The 21,887-nt window shown below is 36.8% G+C and overlaps 1 protein-coding gene across 10 annotated transcripts in view; it reads left to right on the plus strand.

Annotated features, from left to right (window-relative positions):
* CDK19 (cyclin dependent kinase 19) overlaps positions 1–21,887 on the plus strand; it is a 167,181-nt gene that overhangs the window by 53,531 nt on the left and 91,763 nt on the right. For all 10 annotated transcript variants that reach the window (XM_082731965.1, XM_082731964.1, XM_082731968.1 and 7 more), the window contains one exon: positions 8,971–9,046. In XM_082731965.1, coding sequence (XP_082588091.1) covers positions 8,971–9,046 — 76 coding nt within the window. The remainder of the gene's footprint in view (positions 1–8,970; positions 9,047–21,887) is intronic.

Genomic DNA, 21,887 nt, shown 5'->3' on the forward strand with positions numbered 1-21,887 from the left:
GATTCTCCGCTTGTGAGCTGGCTCATTGTCAGCATTCTTTATGGAGGCGGGGAGTGTAGAAGGGATAGTGTCAGTGGCCTTACTTTCACTGAGAGAACACTCTGCGAGAAACCTCAGTCATCTTCAGCTGCTTCTCTGGCTGTTGAGCCCTCTCTCATACAAACACACAGATGTGCATACACATTTACGCATCAAGTATTTCTTTAATGCCTTCAGTGTGCCCATTTGGCTACGGTAGATGAGTCTATCTCTGGAATGCATCTTACATACATTCTTCCCATTCTTAACTATATTTACCCTGATTTTGGTCCTTATCAACCTTTTCCAGAGTTTTTACACTATTTCCCCAACCTCTGCTTTTAAATCCTCTAATCCATCCTGTACACTGTCTGCTTGTTGGGAGTACCCGTTCAATCATAGGTTTCTCTTGCTTGAAAACTTCTGATGGTTTCCCATTCATTATACAGGAAAATGCCAACTTATTAGCATACCGTATAAGACTATGCTAATTCTACTTTGCTCTTTTTGTGTTATTTCATGTCTCGTGTTCCAGCTATGTAAGTCTTCTGCTAATTTCTTGAATATAGCATAGATTTTAATCTTCAGACTTCGTCCATATATTTCTGGTGTCCATAAGACCCTGAGCCTTCTTTTTTGCTTAATGAAATCCTACTCACCTCTCAAGATGTTCTCTTTGAACTTACATACCTGATAGCTTTCTGTCTATTCCTCCCACCAGAGCCAAAACCTTTCCATTCTTGATCTGATGTACTTTGCATATACATATGTGGTACTGCTTATCAGATTGTGTCCCTTGCTGGTGTGCCTCTCAGTGTAAAGGTTCACAAGGGAAAGGATCATCTTGCTCTTCCTATTGTTCCTAGAGCCCAACTCAAGGCCTGGCACACAGCACATGCACAAAGGAGAGTCTGGCATTACTTGTTATATTATCTTCTGTAGCAAGTAAATTTGATTTGAGATTCAAGAATTCTCCTAGGAGACAGTATTTTATTTTAAAAAAATTTTTAAGGATTTTATTTGACACAGAGAGCACAAGTAGGGGGAGGGGCAGAAGGAGAGGGAGAAGCAGGCTTTTTGCAGAGTAGGGAGCCTGATGGGGGGGCTCGATCCCAGGACCCTGGGATCATGACTTGAGCTGAAGTCAGCCAGTTAACCAACTGAGCCACCCAGGCACCTGGAAGATAATATTTTATATTAACAATTTGGTTTATACGACATATTTGCTAATGATTGCTTTCTGTGTAATATAATCCTGAATTATTTGTTTTAAACTTAACACTCAGATGCCTTATGTCTTAAAGTATTACCACAGATATAGTTGTTTTAATTGAAATAACTTCTGAGCCATACAAATTTGCCATATAGGAGTTTTGGAAATTTTATCATTTTAGAGCCTTTGAATTAGTAAATGTTTATCTGGAATTGGAATTCTGAATGGACATAGTATAACATAAAAGACTGATTTTTAGAGAAAGAGATACATTGATCAGTTTTTAAGAAAACCCGAATAAAGGCAGTTTTCCAAACGAATGAAGGCAAAAAAAGAAACTTGTCAAATTTCCATGTTGAAAGGGAATCCTGAACTTCAATGAGGAGACCATTATTGTATTTTAGTGATGTTTAGAGAATGAGTAGATGGAACGTTTGACAGATGAAGACATTAAGAGGGTGCTAGTACTATTTGACATTTTTCATTAATAAGGGGAATACCAAATAGAGTAACTTGTGTTACAGGTTTTTAATATTTCAGAATTATTTTAAATGTCTTTTATTGTTTAAACAAAAAAATTCCTGATAATTAAAGATATTATGGTTGAATATTGATATATAAAGATACTATGATTGATATTATGGTTGAACTGTTAATGAACGAAATGGCGTGGTATCTGGGTTTTGTTTCAAAATAATCAAGAGGAGGATAGGCTGTGGAAATAAGACTGGCCAATATGTTGATGATTGTTGAAGCCATGTGACAGATACATAGGATATCACTGTCATTTATTTTTTTGTTCAGTTTTGGAAAATTTCATAATAAAAAAATTTAAAATATTATGGTATTTTATAACAAAGGAAAGAGTTCTCCAGTAAAGAATCATTACTATTAGGCTGGCTGAATACTGAGTTCATAATATTGAATAACTCAGAATGATACCAATGTAAACCTGAGTGATCTTTTTTGGTTTTTGTTTTTCCAGTTTTTTAAAATTCCATATAGTTATGTTTTCCCCTGTGGGATGCGGAAGCCTCTTAATCTGTTAAGCCTAATCATCCCATATTAAAAGAAAGGGGTAGGATATTGATTTATGTCCACATCTTGAAAAAAAATTTGTTGGTAAGACTTGGGTTGTCGTATTGTTTGAAGGATAACTTATTGATAAAACCTAACTATAAAAACTGGTAATATTGTACCATCTTGGATACTATATCTCTGATGATTTCATTATTTGAGTTCTATTCTTAAGATTTGGATAAGGAAGTTTGACCAATTCATAGAATAGTTTGTCTTCTTAAAGGATGTGAGAGAAAGTGTTCAGAGATTGTTCTGCCTTTTGTCTTTTCTTCCTTCTCTGTCTCTCTTCCTTTTTCCCCTTCTTGCCTTGAGTTTTTTTCTAGACACCAATAAGGTCATCTTTGTGCTACTTCCTTTAATTTGGTAACATATATATAGGCTCAAGTCTTTTCAGTCTGAAAGTACTATAGTAGTTTCTCTCCTTTAGGGCATCTCCCTTTTGAACTTCTCAGATATTTTCATTTTTGGTTGGAGTTTTTCTTTCTGTCGAAGAGTCGTTTGTGAGCTGAAGGACCTTCTGAGATCTGCCCAAGTCTTGTTCTTCGTAGTTTGGTCCTCACCATCAGCAAGCTCAGAACCTCAAGACTTCTCCTTGATTCAGCCTCCTTGATCTTCACTATTTGTTAACTTGGTCCTGCCAACTCCTTCTATAGAATGACTGTCACAAAGGTTCCTTCTTTTCTCCAGTCTTATTGTTACCACTCTGTTACAGAGAATGTTGGACTTGGAACTGGAAGATTTCGTCTCAGCTCTGCTGCCAGCTGCTTCCCTAGCTTCTTCTTCTTTAAAATGAGGAGGGCTTAACAGGGTCATTTTACACCCGTTTTGGAACTAACATTCTATTATATAAATCCGGATCCCTACTTGCTCACACTTACATTGCTGTCACTTCCTCATTGTTTTTCACACCTCTAATCTCAGTTCTTCCTAATGAGATTAATCTTCATATGTAACTTTCATTGCCTGTGGAGTAAAAGCTTATATTTCCTGGTCTCCATTTATTCATGCCATCATCTCTCTGGTTAGTGGGGTTCTCTCCATCCGTCTTCAGAGTTTTCCTTTTTTTCACCTTCAGAATCAAATTGGTTACTAAATTCTGTCAGTCCTGCCTCAGAAATGTCTTTTGAATCCATATTTGTTCTCTGCTGCCACTGTTCTAATCTAGCTCTTCATCTTCTCTTATCTGGACATTTGACGCAAACTACCAAATGTTTGGTGTGCCACCTTTCTAGTTACCAGAGTTATCTTTCTGAGCGAAGATCAGTTAACTACCTTTTCTGTTCTAAAAACCTTTTGTTCCTCACTGTTGACAATATGAAGCACAAACTTTTTTGCAGGACTCACATAGTCCCTTCCCTTACTTTTTTTTTTTTTTTTTAATCTGACAGAGAGAGATCACAAGTAGGCAGAGAGGGAGAGGGGGAAGCAGGCTCCCCGCTGTGCAGGGAGCCTGATGTGGGGCTCAATCCCAGGTCCTTAAGATCATGACCTGAGCCGAAGGCAGAGGCTTAACCCATTGAGCTACCTAGGCGCCCCCTTTCCCTTACTTTTCTAACCTTGTCTCTTGCTTCTTGTATCATGCCCCACCTTCCAGCCCTGCGAAACAGTAGTAGTTTCTGGAATGTGCCTCTGTTTTTTTTCTCATGCTGTACTTCTGTCTGCAATTCTGTGACCCCTTCATGCCTTCCCTGTTTGAGGAGCTTCTCCCTTAAAGGCATCATTCATGGAGTTTACCTTCCCTGAAGCTCGGAGAGAAACGTTAATCTCATCCTCTCTGCGTCTGGTGTGCATACAGCCTGGGTGTGGGGGCATCATATCAGAGTTATACGCATATGTTTTCCACTCACCCAGAATCTCTTTCTAGGTGGATTGGGAACTTCAGGATATCTAGGTTTGTCAGTCTCTAATTTTGTTCATCCTCGGAGTTTGGATGTTGGGACGTACAATATTTACTCAGTAGTTTTTTGTTGGTTGCTGTAAAATAAAATAATAAGTCTCCTCTGTTTTCCATATAAACAGAAAAGCATTTTAACCCTATTAGTTTGAAGACTAAAATTTTTTTTTAAGATTGATTTGGGAGAGAGAGAGAGAACGAGCAGAGGGAGAGGCTGAGGGAGAGGGAGAGAGAAAGAATATTCAAGCAGACTCCCCAGTGCAGAGAGCCAGCCCCACACAGGGCTTGATCCCAGGACTCTCAGATCATAACCTGAGCCGAGATCAAGAGTCAAACACTCATTGGACTGAGCCACCCAGGCACCCCATGAAGATTACAATTTTTATCTCAGCCTTGCTTGAGCTTGAAGTTCCTCATCTTATCTTGAAAGATGCTTCTAATTTTTTTTGTCTGTCGTAGATCCTTAAGACCAAAGATGGCCCAGGGCTGATCTGGACGCTTGGTAGTAGAATTGATGGGAGTCAAAAAAGACTTAGGCCTAATGATGATGATAACGGATGGGGTTTTGGCCTACACTTGTACATACAGGCTGCCAAATGGTACTTTACCTTCCTAAAAGTGACTGGAGGCTGGTCACCAAGTTTGGACATTAGTGAAAGGCACGAGACTACCATTTCCATTAAACCGGTTCCTAATATTTTATTTAAGAAATGTTCCTGAACGTGCTTCTTTAAACTTGAGAAATTCTTTCCTGAATTACATTTAAATTCTACCACTGAGCCTGGTTTCTGTCTGGGACAAAGCTTTCATTTTAAGGCAGCATTTTCTACAACTTGTACAAATATGTGCTGCTTATACTTTCTACTATGCATAGAATTGCTTGCATCATGAGTTTTCCAGAACATAGTGTCTCAGATGGAAAGTTTAATAGAATTGCAGTGTCTTCCAAATTTATTTTTCTATTTTGTTATTACATAATGTTCTTGTTGAATAATTGTTTTTCTTTGTCACTGCTGAGAGGGAAGCCCACATGGTTTTGATATACATTACAGCCATATAGAAGAAGTGTCTTTAAATTTTTAAAAAAGTACATATTAAATATACCCATGTTTATTCTACAAAGTTACATGTTTTTGATTCTCCTGGATTTATTTAGTAACCTTTGATTATTATGAATATGCAGTTACTCTAACCATGGTGTCTAATATGCACTAAAATTTAGACAGTAGTTCCTCTGAAGGCTTTGGAATTGCTTTGTCTTTATTGCAGTAAATAATAAAGTATTTTATTTTATTATTTATTATTTTAAAATTAACATATAATATATCATTTGTCTCAGGGGTACAGGTTTTTATTTAGAAGTTAAAGTAATTTAGAAATAAGATCGTTTTAAGAAAGAACAAGCGGCCTCAAAAGCCAGGCTATTGTAGCAATGTAGGAAGGGCAGGTGTACCTGCTTTTCAGCCTTGTCACGTAAAAGAACAAATTGTTCCTTTGTGATACTTAATATTATGTGTGCCCGAGACACACCAGCTGTGGGGTATGAATCGTCACTACCACTTGGAGAAAGCTTCTAAGAGGGGCAGCACTCCCATAGGTTGAGAGCGACAAAGCCTCCCTGTCCCACATGCTAATCTTTGAAGTATTTGTGGTCATTGTGGGGAAGGACGCATCTGCATTTTCCATAACTAAGGTGTTGGCATCTGACCAAAGACTGGCACTGACATAGCACCCTGGTGAAAGTGGTGAAAGTGAGTCCCATGTGCCCTCTGGGATCTGCCACTTCTTCATATGGGAAACCTCAGATGTGCCACCTTATCTATCACTCATCATCTGACTTAATATACAAGAGAAAGGGCCATTAGATAATCTACTTTCTTTCACTCGCAATGTCAAAGCTGCAGATAAACCTTAAGTTTGCAGATCTTCGAGTATTTTGCTAATTTAGCAGATGGAAGTTATATTTAAACTTATTAAGTGAAATAATTACTGGGTTTGTTCCTAGATCCCATCCTGTAATTCAGAGTAAAGGCCTATGTATGCTTCAGTTTATTCTGCTCAAGCTTTCAAATTCCTTTGACAGCCTGGATGTGAAATTCAAAAGTCATTAATGTGATGTGTTAATTTTGCACTTTTTGACTTACTGCAAAAAAAAAAAAAAACAAACCCACTTATGGTTTCCATAGCAACAATAACGTATCCAGATTGTGTAATATTCTTTACAGTATTAAAAATAAAACCATGCAATTACATGAGCTTCTGGAGCACTTCATTTAGAGGAACTGGGGATTGAAATATTTGTGTTTTAAAAAATTATGATTTCATTGAAAATTTTGCCAGAGAGCTTATGTAATTTCGTTTTAAGAATTTAACAAATTTCTTAAATATTTAGCAATAGTACTTGGTAGTTAAATTAATTATTAAGTGTGAAATTTGCATTATGAGCATTGTGTTAAACATCTTAGGCATAAGTGCTCTCGCACACATGTTCACATGTACATTTAAGGTTGGGGGTGGGGAACATTTGGCTTTAATTACATTCAGTTACCTGCTGTTGGTACTTCTTAGTGGCTACTGGGTAGGCTGGAAAAAGTCTAGTTTTATGCTTGGAGGAAACAGTATAGAGAAAAAGGAAAAAGTGATCACTTAAGCTTTCCCTAGTTTTGACTTTGCTTTTTAAAACATGTCTAAGATAATACTTTGAAGATACTAAGGATTATTTTAGTAGGTGACTATTTTCAGGGTGTCAAATTATTTTGGCTTTTCTCTTTTTCCCTTTAATTCTAATTTAAAAGACAATATAATATAATATTAGCACTGAAGTTAATTAACATAAGTTCCTACATCTTAACACAACTGATTTTCATTTTTTAAGTAATCTTCAGCGTATAGCTCGATGTATGTATATTTTTATCTGGTATAATGCATGTGTTTTCTCACTAACACATAGTAAACATTTTCCATTTTCTGCTGATGGTCATGATTATCATTTTAATAATTGCAGAACAGTCTATATCCTGTTGATATATCTGGTATGTTTTCTGTTTTTCAAAATGCTCCTTAATGGATATAATTGTCAAACTGATGGTAAGAGAAAGTAACTATAATTCACTTATTTGCCCAAACCCTAGATGATTGTGAAAATCTTCAAAAGGCACATAAAATGTTTTAAAAAGCATATAATAAATAAACCTCTTAAACTGCTTTTTCTGTGGGGCACCTGGGTGGCTCATTTAGTTAGGTGTGTGGCTCTTGATTTCAACTCGGGTCTCGATGTCAGAATCTCAGGGTCGTGAGTTCAAACCACATGTTGGGCCATGAGCTAGGTGTGGAGCCTACTTAAAAAAACTGCTTTATCTGCTAGTAAATGCACATGGGGAAGATAAGGAATAGGTAAGTAGGACAGATGTGGCACCATTTAGGTGCTATCATTGGAGAAAACGGTCATGACGTGATGAAAATTTGCTGAGGCTCCAATATAATCAAAAGATAAAACTCAGAGGCTTGGATTATATTCCTCTTCTCAGAACCCACAACCTGAACCACATTTCTGACATTTTGTTGTGTCTGGTTCTAGTGTCAATATCCTGAGGATTCTGTGTTGCTGTACTCGTGTGATACTTTTTTTTTTTTTTTTAAGATTTTATTTATTCATTTGACACAGAGAGAGATCACAAGTTGGGACAGAGGCAGGCAGAGAGGAGGAAGCAGGCTCCCCGCTGAGCAGAGAGCCTGATGTGGGCCTCGATCCCAGGACCCTGAGACCATCACCCGAGTCGAAGACAGAGGCTTAACACACTGAGCCACCCAGGCGCCCTGATACTACTTTTTTTTTTTTTTTTTTTTTTTAAGATTTTATGTATTTACTTGAGAGAGAGAGAGAGCACAAGCCAGGGAGAGAGGCAGAGGCAGAGAGAGAGGGGAGAAGCTGACTCCGTGTAGGGCGGGGGCGGGGAGCCGGAGGCGGGGCCCAGTCCCAGGGTCTTAGGATCATGACCTGAGCCAAAGGCAGATGCTTAACTGACTGAGCCACCCAGGTGCCCCTCATGCGATACTATATTTTTATGGACTGTATCACCGTTATTGAACTGATGTTTTCCCTTGATTGAGCACCCTGGTAACTACTGGGATTTCGCAGAATCCCTAACCCTGTCTACATTATTTGGAAAATTCACTGTAACACTAGGTTTTTCCTAGAGTTCTTGAGAATGAGATATTGGTGGCTTTCTAAGGCTTTTGGTTGAGGTTTTGAGGCTTTTGAATGTTCCCTATTCTAGATCAGAAGTAGGGTGACCCTTGTGGGTCGATATTCTTCTATAGCCCATCCCTCCTATTAAGTGGTTCTTATCTCTGAAATTACTTTAAACAGATATAGAAGTTTACATCTGTCATTTATTTTTGTAGTTAATGTTTAGAACAGAATGCTTTCATAGATTACAGATAATTAAGACAGGAGTAGAATTATCTTGCAATATGCTCATATTTATGCTTGTTTACTGTTTGAAAGTAGTGCTGTGTTTAGTATCCTGTTTCAATTTTGAATTTTGTGATTTGGCTCTGTCTACTGTTTTCATCGTAACATGAATTTTTTTGGTATTTCATATTTCTGTAGTTTTAATATTATCAGAAGCAGTAAGCAGTGCATGCCTAGTTAGAGTGTTAATATTTCACTGAGAAGCCAGTGTATACTTATTGTTTTCATAGTTATGATTTTGAATCTGAAAATAATGTTTAGAAAAAATAAATTTTTTTTGTTTTTATGCAGAAAAGATGAAAAGGAATATGCACTGAAGCAAATTGAAGGCACAGGAATATCCATGTCGGCTTGCAGAGAGATTGCAGTAAGTGGATATTAATACGTTATTTATTTTGTTATTGATGTTGGATGATGAATGGTATTAATATGAAATAGTTTCATTGATGTATTCCATCTATTTCAAAGATGTCGATTAGTTCAATGATATTTTATAGAAGATGAGAAAAGCTGCATAAATTTTTTAATTACTTGAAAGGCATCTTTAAACATTCTTTTAATGATATTTAGGATTTATAATCTTAGGAATACTGAACTACAAGATGATTTAATTAGTGTAAATTATGAATTAACATAATTAATAATATAATTAACCAATAGAACTAACAATTCATTGTTAAGAAAATAATAATTTTATTCTTGTAGTTTTGGGACTGATCTATGCCTACAGAGAAAGGGTGATATTAGATATTATGCATATTAAATATATATTTTTTGAAATACATGCTTTAATACTAGATTTTACTGAGTGCTAGAAAAATAGGGCTATCATTATAATAATAAGATAAATCCTTAAAGAAAGATCATTTTTTTGTCTTTATATGACATACTTGTGCATTTAAGAAATGATTGTCTAGGGACACCTGAGTGGCTCAGTGGGTTAAAGCCTCTGCTTTTGGCTCAGGTCATGATCCCAGGGTCCTGGGATCGAGCCCTGTATCGGGCTCTCTGCTCAGCAGGCAGCCTGCTCCCCCCACCCCTTGTGATCTCTGTCTGTCAAATAAATAAAATCTTAAAAAATAAATGATTGTCTATAACAGTAGCTGACGCTTACTGAGTATTTATTAGGTTTACTAAGTGCTTTCAAGACTTAATTTGCTTTCACAACAGTCATATGAAATAAGTACTTTTAATATCCCCTTTTAACATTATCAGTAAACAGAGGCAAAGCCATAATTATGGCTTTGAAGGCTTACCATTCATTATATTACCTCATTTTAGTTCGGTTTCTTATTTTAGTTCTTTAGTTTCATTTTGGGGCTTTATCATGATATCAGATCTATTAGGGATTTCTGTCTCTAAATTGTTAAATATTTATATTATCTGTATCCATTAGGTGTTTCAGTTTCTAATTTGGTAACTCTCCACGTATTGTTCCCAGTTCCATTTTCTGCCTCACCCACATGGAAGGACTCCATCACCACTCAGTCAGAGAAAATGTGTTATGCAAAGAGCACAGGAGCAGGAAATATGTAGACCTGAGTGTCTGTTGGCTTACTAGCCACTAATGCTGGTTTCTTTATTTGTGAAATAAGGGAACTATAAAGTCTCTTCTAGTCATAAATTCTTTGCTTTCAGAATGGGAGCTCCTCTGTAGACTGTGCACACTTTAAGGAGTAGAGATTTTGTCTTTTTATCCCCAGTTCCTATGTGCCTGGCACATAGCTGATGGTCCATAAATGTTTGTTGAATTAATAAGTGAATAAAAAGAACAAAAAAAAAATTCTACTAGCAGTCCATGATCCTAAGTTTGCTTTAGAATATAAATACGTTGTTTAAAAAACTTCAGCTTGGCAGCTTTCTATTAAGCATTTGGTAAGTGATTTTTAGTTCCCTAAAATTCTTAAACATATTATCTCAACCAATATGAATATAGTGTGCAATTTTGCTCTTTCAGAGTACCATCATTTAGTATAGTATTAATTCACTTTCTATGAGTTAATTGGGAGAAAAGTTGATTTTTTTTAAAGAGGTTTTTTTTTGTTTTGTTTTGATTTTTTAAAGATTCTATTTACTTGAGAGAGAGAGAGAAAGCACGAAAAGTGGAGGGTCAGAGGGAGAAGCAGAGCTGAGCAGGGAGTCTGAGGTGGGACTCGATTCCAGGACTCTAGGATCATGACCTGAGCCAAAGGCAGTTGCTTAACCAACTGAGCCACCAAGGGACCCAAGAAAAAAAAAAAAGCTGATGTTTAAGGTATTAGTTATTAGGAAATGAAAGCCTAGTTGTAGATGTTGTTTTTGAAACAGAGACTTCTCTATAATGAGGAATCCATGGATTCCCTTTTCTCTATATCCTCACTAGCATTTGTTATCTCTTGTCTTTTGATGATAGTCATATATAGGTGTGAAGTGATACCTCATTGTGGTTTTGATTTGCATTTCTTTGATGATTAGTAACGTTGAGCTCCTTTTATGTACCTGTTGACCATTTGTTGTCTTTGGAAAAATGTCTATTCAGTTCCTCTGCCTATTTTTTTAAATTGGATTTTCTTTTTAAACTATTGAGTTGTATGAGTTTCTGATATATTTTGGATATTCTTTTTTTTTTCTTTTAAAATGTTTTATTTATTTATTTGAGAGAGTAAGCAAGCATGGGGGGAGTAGGTGGGGCAGAGGGAGAAGCAGACTCCTTGCTGAGCAGAAAGCCGGATGCAGGGCTTGATCCCAGGATTATGGGATCATGACCCGAGCCAAGAACAGGTGCTTAAGTGACTGAGCCATGCAGGCTTCCCTTTATTTTGGATATTAACCTTTTATCAGATATATGGTTTGCAAATATTTTCTCCCATTCTGTAAGTTGCCTTTTCATTTTGTTTATTTTGCTGTGCAGAAGCTGGAAAAGCATGACCCATTCACAGTCTTCATAGTTTTATTGAGAATTTGCTTAATAGATGTTTAGAAAGTACGCAGTTTCTAGATTGATTAGTATTTTATCACTACCTGAATGACCTAGCCCCAGTGTGATAGCGATTTTGATGTAAATTGAGCATGGATGTTCTTATGTAGTGGCTAAGTGAATACATATTTCTTTGTACCTTTCAAGCCTGCTAACACAGTTTTGTAATTATTGCTTTATGTAGTTGTTTTTTAGATCATATACAAGAAAAAAAGTTACAAACAAAAATACATTTATGCTCTTTTTTTTAAACCCATGTTTTTACCTTTACCAGTACCCTTTATTTTTTGTGTAGATAAATTACTGTCTGTAGTCCTTTCATTTTACCTGAAGGTCTCCAGTTAGTATATTTTTATAAAACAGATCTGCTAGTGATGAATTGTCTCAGCTTTTGTATTTGGGAATGTCTTACTTCTTTTTTCTTTCCTCACTGGCTCTCCTTTGATTTTGCAGGATAGTTTTGCTGGATATAGAATTATTTGACAGTGTTTTTCTTTTATCACTTTGACTATATTAATCCACTGCTTTCCGGCCTCCCTGGTTTCTGATGGGAATTTAGTTGTTAAATTTATGAGAATCTCTTGTACACAAGGAGTTTTTTTCCTGCTACTTTCAAGATTCTTTTCTTTTTTCTCCTTTGACAATTTGATTATATGTGTGTAAGTGTGGATCCTATTTGGAATTTGTTGTGTTCTTGGATGTATAGGTTAATATTTTTCAGTAAAATTTGGAAAATGTTCCACCATCATTTCTTCAGATACTGTTTCTGCCCCTTTCTCTTGTTTTCTCCTGAGACCCCAACATGCACATGTTTATAGGCTTGATGGTGTTCCACAGGTCTCAGAGACTCTGCTTATTTTTCCTAATTATTTTTTTTTCTATTTGTTGTAGACAGGATACTTTCAATTCCCTACCTTCAAGTTTGCTGATTCTTTGTTCTGCCAACTCAGATATGCTGCTGAAATTTTCATTTTCGTTGTTGTACTTTTCAACTCCAAAATTACTATGTGTTTCTTTTAATAGGCTTTATTTTTTAGAGCAGTTTTAAGTTTACAGCAAAATTGAGTAGAAAGTCTATAGAGATTTCTCATATATTCTCTCCTCCACCTATCATAGCCTACCTCATTATCAACATCCCCTACCAGAGTGGTACAATTGTTATAAATGATGAACCTATGTTGATACCCCAAATCCATAGTTTACATTAAGTTTCACTATTGGTATTGTATATTCTTTGGGTTTAGTCAATATTTATGACAGGTATCTGTCATTATTGTATCATGCAGAATATTTCCCCTGCCTTAAAAATCCCTTATGCTCTGCATATTTATCTTATATGCCTTCCCACCTGCTTGGCCCCTGACAACCATTGATCCTTTTACTGTTTCCATAGTTTTATCTTTTCCAGAATGTCCTGTAGTTGGAATCATACAGTATGTGTCCTTTTCAGATTGGCTTCTTTTACTTAGTAATGGACATTTCAGATTCCTTCATGTCTTTTATGACTTGATAGCCCATTTCTTTTTAGCACTAAATAGTATTCCATTGTCTGGGTGTACTGTAGTGCATTTGTCTATTCATCTACTGAAGTACATTTTGGTTGCTTCCAAGTTTTGGCAATTATGAATAAAGCTGCTATGAACAGTGCATGCATATATGGACGTATGCATGTTTTTGTGGACATAACTTCCAGCTATTTTGGGTAAACACCAAGGAGTACAATTGTTGGATTGTATGGTAGAAGTATGTGTACTTTGGAAGAAACCACCAAACCATCTTCCAAAGTGACTGTACGGTTTTGTAATCCCACTAGCAATGAATGAAAGTTCCTGTTGCTCTACATTTATTGTATCTATCATTTGTTATTGTCAGTGTTCTGGATATTAGCTGTTCTAATAAGTATCTTTTTGCTGTTTAATTTGGGACTCTGCTTTAGCTTTCATATCCTGCTTGTATAGCCTTAATGGGTGAGAAATTGGAGCCTTTTTTATCTGTTTCCTGGACATGCCCACAGTTTTGTACATGGGAATAGTTACAGTATATTTTTTTCTAGTTGCACTCTTTCCTACCTGGTTCCATTTATAGAAAATTCTGGAAAATGCAAACTAATCTATGGTGGTAGATAATAGATCAGTGTTTGCTTGAGGGTAAGAATAGAAATGAAAATATTACAAAGGAGTGTGAGGAATCTTTGGAGAGGATGTAAGTCTTCATCATATTAATTGTCATGGTGGTTTCCTGGGTGTGCAGCTATGTCGAGACTCATAAATGGTATGCTTTAAATTTGTGCAGGTTATTGCACATTAATTATGTCTCAGTAAATCTGGAGTAGTAAATCAGTAAACCAGTAAAGCGGTATAGGTTTAGTGGATAAAGGGTCTATAAATGAAGAATTTTTAAAAATCAGTGGATCATAGCCCAGCTGGAAGGATGGACCATCAATAGGAAATGGAATACTTAAGTTTATTCTTGGAAACTACAGTGAGAAAAGAAATGTTGATGTCATCATATGTCAGTTTGCTAGGGAGATGATGAGGTAGTTACATTCTTGTGTGCCTCTTTTTTGTAGGTGTGGTGTTAAGTGATGAGCATTTGAGGTAATTGATGAAGGATATGTGAAAATTTGCTGATCAAAGATAAGATTATAGAAGCATTGTAGTCCACCTAAAGGAGGAGATGAGTCATGGGACCAGTCTGCATGACTGTATGGTTCTTTTCATTAGCAACCCTGTGTGAGAAGGCAGATTTGGATTTTTCTGTTTGATATGGTAGAAGGACAGAGAGTGTAAGGTGAGTGAAGAGGGACTGGACTGTAGATCCAGGAGAATGTAGACAACTCCATAAACCACCCCCCTACCCCCGATGCGAGGCTCCATCCCAGGACCCCAGGATCATGACCTGAACTGCTTAACCAACTGAGCCACTTAGGTGCCCAGAGTCTGTGACTCTTGATCTCAGCGTTGTGAGTTCAAGCCCCATGTTGGATGTAGAGATTACTTAAAAATGAAATAATTTCTCTCTATCTCAAACTCCTGAGTGTGTATGTATGTGTGTGTGTATGTGTGTGTGTGTGTGTGTATATATATACACGCTTCTATTTCTTACATATATATATATGTAAGACTCCTGAGTACTCTTCAAAAAACAGAGCTGTTCCTAAAGAAAGTGAAGACAGACCGAAAGGACAATTAGTCAGGGAAGCAGGGCAGAGGCATAGGCTGAGGAGGGAAGAGAAATAGAGAAAACCTGACTTCCTGTCATTCTTGTTATTTTCTTGACTGCTGGTTTTCATTTGCCATTTCCTCATTCACCTCTGCACAGCTTTTTTTTTTTTTTTTTAAAGATTTTATTTATTTATTTGACAAAGGGACAGAGATCACAAGTACACAGAGAGGCAGATAGAGAGGGAGGGGGAAGCAGGCTCTCCGCTGAGCAGAGAGCCCGATGCGGGGCTCGATCCCAGGACCCTGGACCATGACCTGAGCCAAAAGCAGAGGCTTTAACCCACTGAGCCACCCAGGCGCCCCTACCTCTGCACAGTTTTGTCCAGACTCTATGTAACTGCCAGCACCCAGCACCGATGATTCCATGGTGACAGGTGACAGATGGGATCAGCTGTAATGTACTGTCCCTTGCAGTTTTTCTGCATAGCACAGAGTGGACAGGATGGAATGGCAGTTAACAGACTTGCCACCATTTCTTCACCTCTCTAGCCACTATGGGGGTGTAACAGGCCACTATGTAAACTTCGGTGGAATGCCTGGAACTTTCCCCTGTCATCAAAGAATAAGCTTTTGCTTTTTTAAATGTGTGAAATGCAATTGATAAAATGTACATTTGCTGTGGATTCCTTGAGAAGAACTTTAAAATGTCTGTGGAAGGTTCCAATTCTTACTAATATATTTCTTTTTATCAACCTTAAAACTATTTTGTTAAAGTTTCTTATATTGAAGGTTGAGAAATACCTGTTTATTCTTATCAAGATTAATTATATCCTCTCAATTGCTTTTATGTTGCATGGAATACAAATTTTTTATTATATATGTGTCCAACTTTATAGAGTTGTATAGATTTTTGGAAATAGATGTGTAATTCAGGTATTTTACCCTTTCTATGAAGGAGACAAAATCAAACTATAATATTAAGTTTTTGTGAAAACCACTAAGAGTAGAAAAGTTTTTTTTCTAGTAGACTTTTTTTTTTTTTTAAAGATTTTATTTGTTTATTTGACAGAGAGAAATCACAAGTACACTGAGAGGCAGGCAGAGAGAGAGAGAAGGAAGCAGGCTCCCTGCTGAGCAGAGAGCCCGATGCGGGACTCGATCCCAGGACCCTGAGATCATGACCTGAGCTGAAGGCAGTGGATTAACCCACTGAGCCACCCAGGCACCCTCTAGTAGACTTTTAACATGATTATTTAATAATTATTTTTATATAATGATAACTGTATAAAAAATTTGGCATGGTTTTAGGAGACTAGAACTAAATGAATTATGTATGAAATTGCCTTTGAGCAAAATCTGTTCTTTGGTATGGTCCTTGTGTTCTCCTTAGAAACAAACAAAAGTTTACTTTTGGGACTGAAGACTCAGCATAATTTTTTTTTTCCTTTTTAAAATGTGTTTTTTTTTTTTTTTTTTTGCATTGATTGAATAGTGATATTTACTACTTTCCTCATATATATGTAAAATATATTTAGCTTTCTTGGCAAAATAAATATATTTTTACAATGAAAAACAGAATCTTGTATGAGTTGGATAGGGTTCGGGATTATTTTAGGATGAATCTGGGAAATGGATATAGTGTCAGTTCATAGGGAGGAACCATGCTAATAGCACTTTTCATTTCCTTTCAAGAGCTGAGAAGGTAAAAGGGAGAGGTAAGAGGAGTCACAAGCAGATTCTTCAGTCTTGTGGTGGATCTGTCTGCCTTACTATATATGTTAGGTCACGAGTCTCTTATAATTTATCATTGTGTGTGTGTGTATCTGTGTGTGTGTGCTTCTATTTCAAGCCACTTTGTTTCTTCTGAGAAGACTCGCAGTAAATCTTTGTATTCTCAGAAGCTGACTTAAATACCTATTGTTGGGGCTTCTGGGTGGCTCAGATGGTTGAGTATCTACCTTTGGCTCAGGTCATGATCCTGGGGTCCTGGGATCGGGTCCCACATCGGGTTCCCTGCTCAGCAGGGAGCCTGCTTCTCCCTCTTCCTCTGCTGCTTGCTCTGCTTGTGCACTCTTGTTCTCTCTGTGAAATAAATAAATAAAATCTTTAAAAAAAAGAATTAATAAATACCTATTGTTTCCAGTGCTAGAAAAGTGGTGGGTCATGTAGGTTTCTGAGTTTTTTTTTTTTTTAATGGTTTCTGAGTTTTTTTAATAAAGGTAGCTAAGGTGAGAAGGAACAGTTTTGGAAAAGGTAAAATTGGTTTTCCTCACCACTTTTGTGTGTATGTTTGTGTGTATGTGTGTATGTGTGTTATGGTGAGGGAAGATGGATTGGTGTGGGAACATGGGTCATATATGTAACTGAAAACTCACCCACTTTTCAGTCTTCTTGTTTAGGAGAATAGACTAGTTGGTTGGAAGCAGTGCCTTTAGGGGCCTGTGGTTTCTGTAGTTCCTTTCTATCTGTGAAGAATGGGTGTGTAATTGGAAGAGTTGGCTTTTTGCTGTATCAGGATCCTCCCTACTAAATAAATCAAATAAATTAGTTATTTCAATTCTAAAAATATAAAATGATTAATTTCATCTTCCTGCTCTAATTAGATTAGATTTAATTGACTGTTCCCTATTTTTTTAGTGTTGCTTCTTTTTCTCTTAAATAATATTGAATCAAAATTATACTAATGATGTTATGTAGAGTAAAGCACTGAAAATAAATCTGATAGTGGTATGAAAAGGGCTTCTTTTATAGCCTGAGTGTAAATGTACAGTAAATGGTTCTTATTACTATTATTATTATTATTATTGACAGTAACAACTTTTTCCTATTTAAACTCTAATCAAAGAAAATATAATTTTTAGTTGAAATTGTTTTCACTGGTCAAAGTAAATTATTTTTAAGGCTCTATACATTTAATTTTTGAAGCATATTATAGAAGATACTAAATTATAAAGTTTAACTTAAATTTGGTAACTTAGATTCAGAATAAAAGAGATCAAAGTAGGAAAACTTCAAAAACTTTTTTTTTAAATATGACTTTGGTTTCAGATTGTAAACTGAGAAAGAATATGGACTTTTGATTCAGAAAGACTTGGAGTCATATCTGCACTTCACCATCACTTCTGTATGTCTTGGGCACGTTGCTCTTCAACGACCCATTTTCTAGGTAGCTGTAGAAATGAAGCTATTTTAATTAAATTAATTAATACTGATGTATAATCAGGATTTAAAAATGAAGCTATTTGAGCAGGGAGTCGGGTTATGTCTTGAGTTGCCTCTAGGGCTCGCATTTCCAAGGAAGCTGGCCATGGAGCTGCCCACAGATTGCCCAGATTTCTCAGATTCTCTGAGCCTCTGAGTCTCTTGCTTATGTTCCAGGTCATTCTCAGCTGTACCTTGGAACCAGAATATCAGCTAAATCACACGAAATACTTGGACAAATACTTTTTTCCAGACATGTTCAAGAATCTTAACAGTTCTTAGGAAGGGGAGGAGTTGCCTGTGAGAGCAGAGTCTGACCTTAGCATATATTTAGTGATGTAAACTACATGGGCCTCTAAGCTCTTGGGTTAAAATATGGCTAATTTCTAATTATGTTTCTAGTTCATCCTTCAGACTACTTATTCTGATTTATTTGGATTTGGAATTAAACATCCAATCTCTCTCTCTCTTTTTTTTTTTTTTGGCCTAATAAAAATTATTCATAACCCAACTATTGAAATACCTAATTTTTGTGAACCTTAGTTTCTTCCTGTCTAATTAATGGTACCTACTATCACAACATTTTTAAAGCATATAAATGTTTTAAATCATAATCAGTTCTCAGTGAAGGTTAGGTTTCCTCCTTTCTCTTAAGTTGAGTTTGTCAATGTGATGCAAAGGTAAGTTGTTAGTGGCCTTAGCTTTGATCAGTAATAAAAACAGGAGGCCAGTAAATACACTTGTAAAAATTCAGTTACTTCACTGTGGTCTGTGAATGCTGGATTATATTTAAAACGTACTTATAGCAGCAGATATGATTTTGCCCTCATGCCCCCATTCCTTCAAATATATCAGTCAATTTAGAGGAATTGATCACTGCTCTTTGTAACATAGTGTTTCTTGCTGAGAGAATACAGAACAGGGTTTTTTGGAAGATGGATGTCTATTTTATTTCTTTAAAAAAAGATTTATTTGTTTATTTAGTTGAGGGAGAGGAGCACATGTGGGTGGGAGGGGGAGGGGCAGAGGGGGAGAATCTCAAGTAGACCCCGCACTGAGTGCAGAGCCCAATATGGGGCTCAATTCCATGACCCCAAGGCCATGACCTGAGTGAAAACCAGGAGTCAGATGCTCAACCTACTGAGCCATCCAGGTGCCCTGGTAAGTCTTTATTTTTTAAGCCAGTTGTTTGAAATGCCTTTTGCTTCAGGGAACACTGATATAAGTCATGCCCAGGTTACCAGTCTACTGTACCAACACCTGTTTACCCGTAGGTAACTGAGCTGTGGTACTCTAGTACTGCCGTACCTGAGCACTACTTATAACATTGTTTTGAGGGAGAAACATGTTCATAATTAAAGTCTTCTATATTAGGCTATACCTTGCCTTGTCATAGTTTTCTAAAAGGAAATAGGCTCTTCACATCCAGGTCACTGACCAGGGGTCTGAGGCATTAGAAACTAGAGTAGGGATCAGGGAAGATTAGCCATAGTGTCACAGATTAGGGGGGCTTTACAGCAACCAGAAAAAGGGAAAGAAATAGTCTTATCCAAACAGTGAGGACTGGGGACTAGGATTTTGCCTGGGAGAAATAAAGGAGGGCAGGGATAATGAGGGCGCGGAGAAGGCTGGGGACGTGGGAGGCAGCTGGGGTTTCAGGATGTAACCAGGTGAATGAGGCATGGAGGTTCTTGGTCAGTCAGTAGCTGTCTTGAATCACTAGAGAGCTAGTGAATGGGGTAATCTAATGTGATAGGGATCAGAAACAGGGAGAGCCCATAATTAGGGTTTTGATACAATAACACATGATAGCTAAGAATTTAGTATAATTAGGCAAAGCAGCTTAGTTACTTCCAAGTACCAGTGGATTATCATAATGACATAGTCTCATATTACTGTTCAGTTACTTTGGCTTTATATCTCTTTTTCTGGTGACATTAGCTGTTCACATTTTTAATATAGGTCTTTGACTTAAATGACTTCACACCATTCTGATGGTTTGTTAAGATGAAATAGAACTTTAGGGCGCCTGGGTGGTTCAGTGAATTAAGCCTCTGCCTTCGGCTTAGGTCATGGTCTCAAGGTCCTGGGATCAAGGCCCTCATCGGGCTCTCTGCTCAGCGGGAAGGCTGCTTCCCCCTCTCTCTCTGCCTGCCTTTCTGCCTACTTGTGATCTCTCGCTCTCTGTCAAATAAGTAAATAAGAATCTTTAAAAAAGAGAGAGAAATAGAACTTTAACAGATACAAACTAGAGTTAATAGACTGCATATTGAAAAAAGGAAGATTATTATTCAAAAACAGGTAATTCTATTTTTTTAAAGATTTTTATTTATTTTAGAGAGAGAGAGAGTTTGTGTATGTGCTTAAGTGGGGGAGGGGGTAAGAGCATATGCAGAGTGAGAGAGAATCTTCAAGCTAACTCCTGCTGAGCATGGAGCCTACTGTGGGGCTCCATCCCAGAACCCTGAGATAGTGACCTGAGCTGAAATCAAGAGTCAGCCATTCAACTAACTGAGCCACCTAGGCATCGGCATCCCCAGATAATTTGGTATTATTATAAAAGGCAGTATATAATGGGAGTGGGATGAACTGATTAAACATAAATATTGGCTTACAGGCTTCTGAACATACTCAGCAACTCAGTAATTTCAAGGTTTGAATAGGCTACTTAGGAGAAATTCATTCTAACTGGAATTTCTACAGTTTGTAGATTTTACTGATATTATTAGATAATACAGCATTCAAATAGTTGATGGTAAATTAGCATTTGAAACTGAATAACTGCCAGAGGATTGAAATTTACCCAAGATAATTTATAGTAAAGCATATAGTAAAAGCATATCAAGAAGAGAAAAAGATATTCTTTATAGTAATCTTTATAGTATTCTTTATAGTAAAAGCATATCAAGAAGAGAAAAAGATATTTGAAAATCTTATTTTCATCGTAGTAATAACAGATTTGAGTATAAACTGCTTTGTCACCTTTTTTTCTAAGTTCTAATTTAAAAGAGAAGTTTTTTTCCGTTCCAGATTGTCTGCCTTTCTGCTAAGTGTACCCTACCATCTTATGTTAAAATAATCTGATTGAGAAACCTAATTTTATTTAAAAAAATTTTTTTATTTTTTAAAAAAGATTTTAAAAAATTTATTGGACAGAGATCACCAGTAGGTAGAAAGGCAGGTGTGGGGGGGGGCGAAGCAGGCTCCCCACTGAGTAGAAAGCCCGATGCAGGGCTTGATCCTGGACCCCAAGATTATGACCTGAGCTGAAGGCAGAGACTTAACTCACTGAGCCACCCAGGTGCCCCGAGAAGCCCAATTTTATTTGTGGTTTTGGCCTTTGGTTGTTGCTGGCATGGTGTTTACTTTAAGTTATTCTCCCTCAGAAAGAATTCTTAAAGTTAGGTTTTTGTTTTGTTTTGTGAGCCCAACATAGGGCTTGAAATCACAACCTTGAGATAGAGACCTTAGCTGAGATCAAGAGTCAGATGCTCAACCCACTGAGCCACCTAGCTGCCCCTAATCTTAGGTAATTTTAATCCAATAGAAAAGGCATCTGAAGAATTAAATAAGAACTTTTAAAAAAGTGAAACATTATTGGCCAATAAATAAAAAAGATGCCCAATTATGTTACTTGTCAGAGAAACAGAAACTAAAACCATAATAAGATATGCCTTTTGCCCACTAGATTGGTTACAGCATCCAGTATTTGCAATGATTTGGAATACTGAAACTGTCACATAGTGCTAGTAGAATTGTAAATTATTATATTACAGCACTGAGGAAAACAATTTGTATATCTAGTAAAGTTAAGACACACATGCCTTGTTATCCAATAACTTCCTTCCTAAATGTAGATGCTGTAGTAGTGCTCCTTAATGCGAGTT

Source organism: Mustela nivalis (genome assembly GCF_964662115.1).
Source record: "Mustela nivalis genome assembly, chromosome: 5".
NCBI lineage: Eukaryota > Metazoa > Chordata > Mammalia > Carnivora > Mustelidae > Mustela > Mustela nivalis.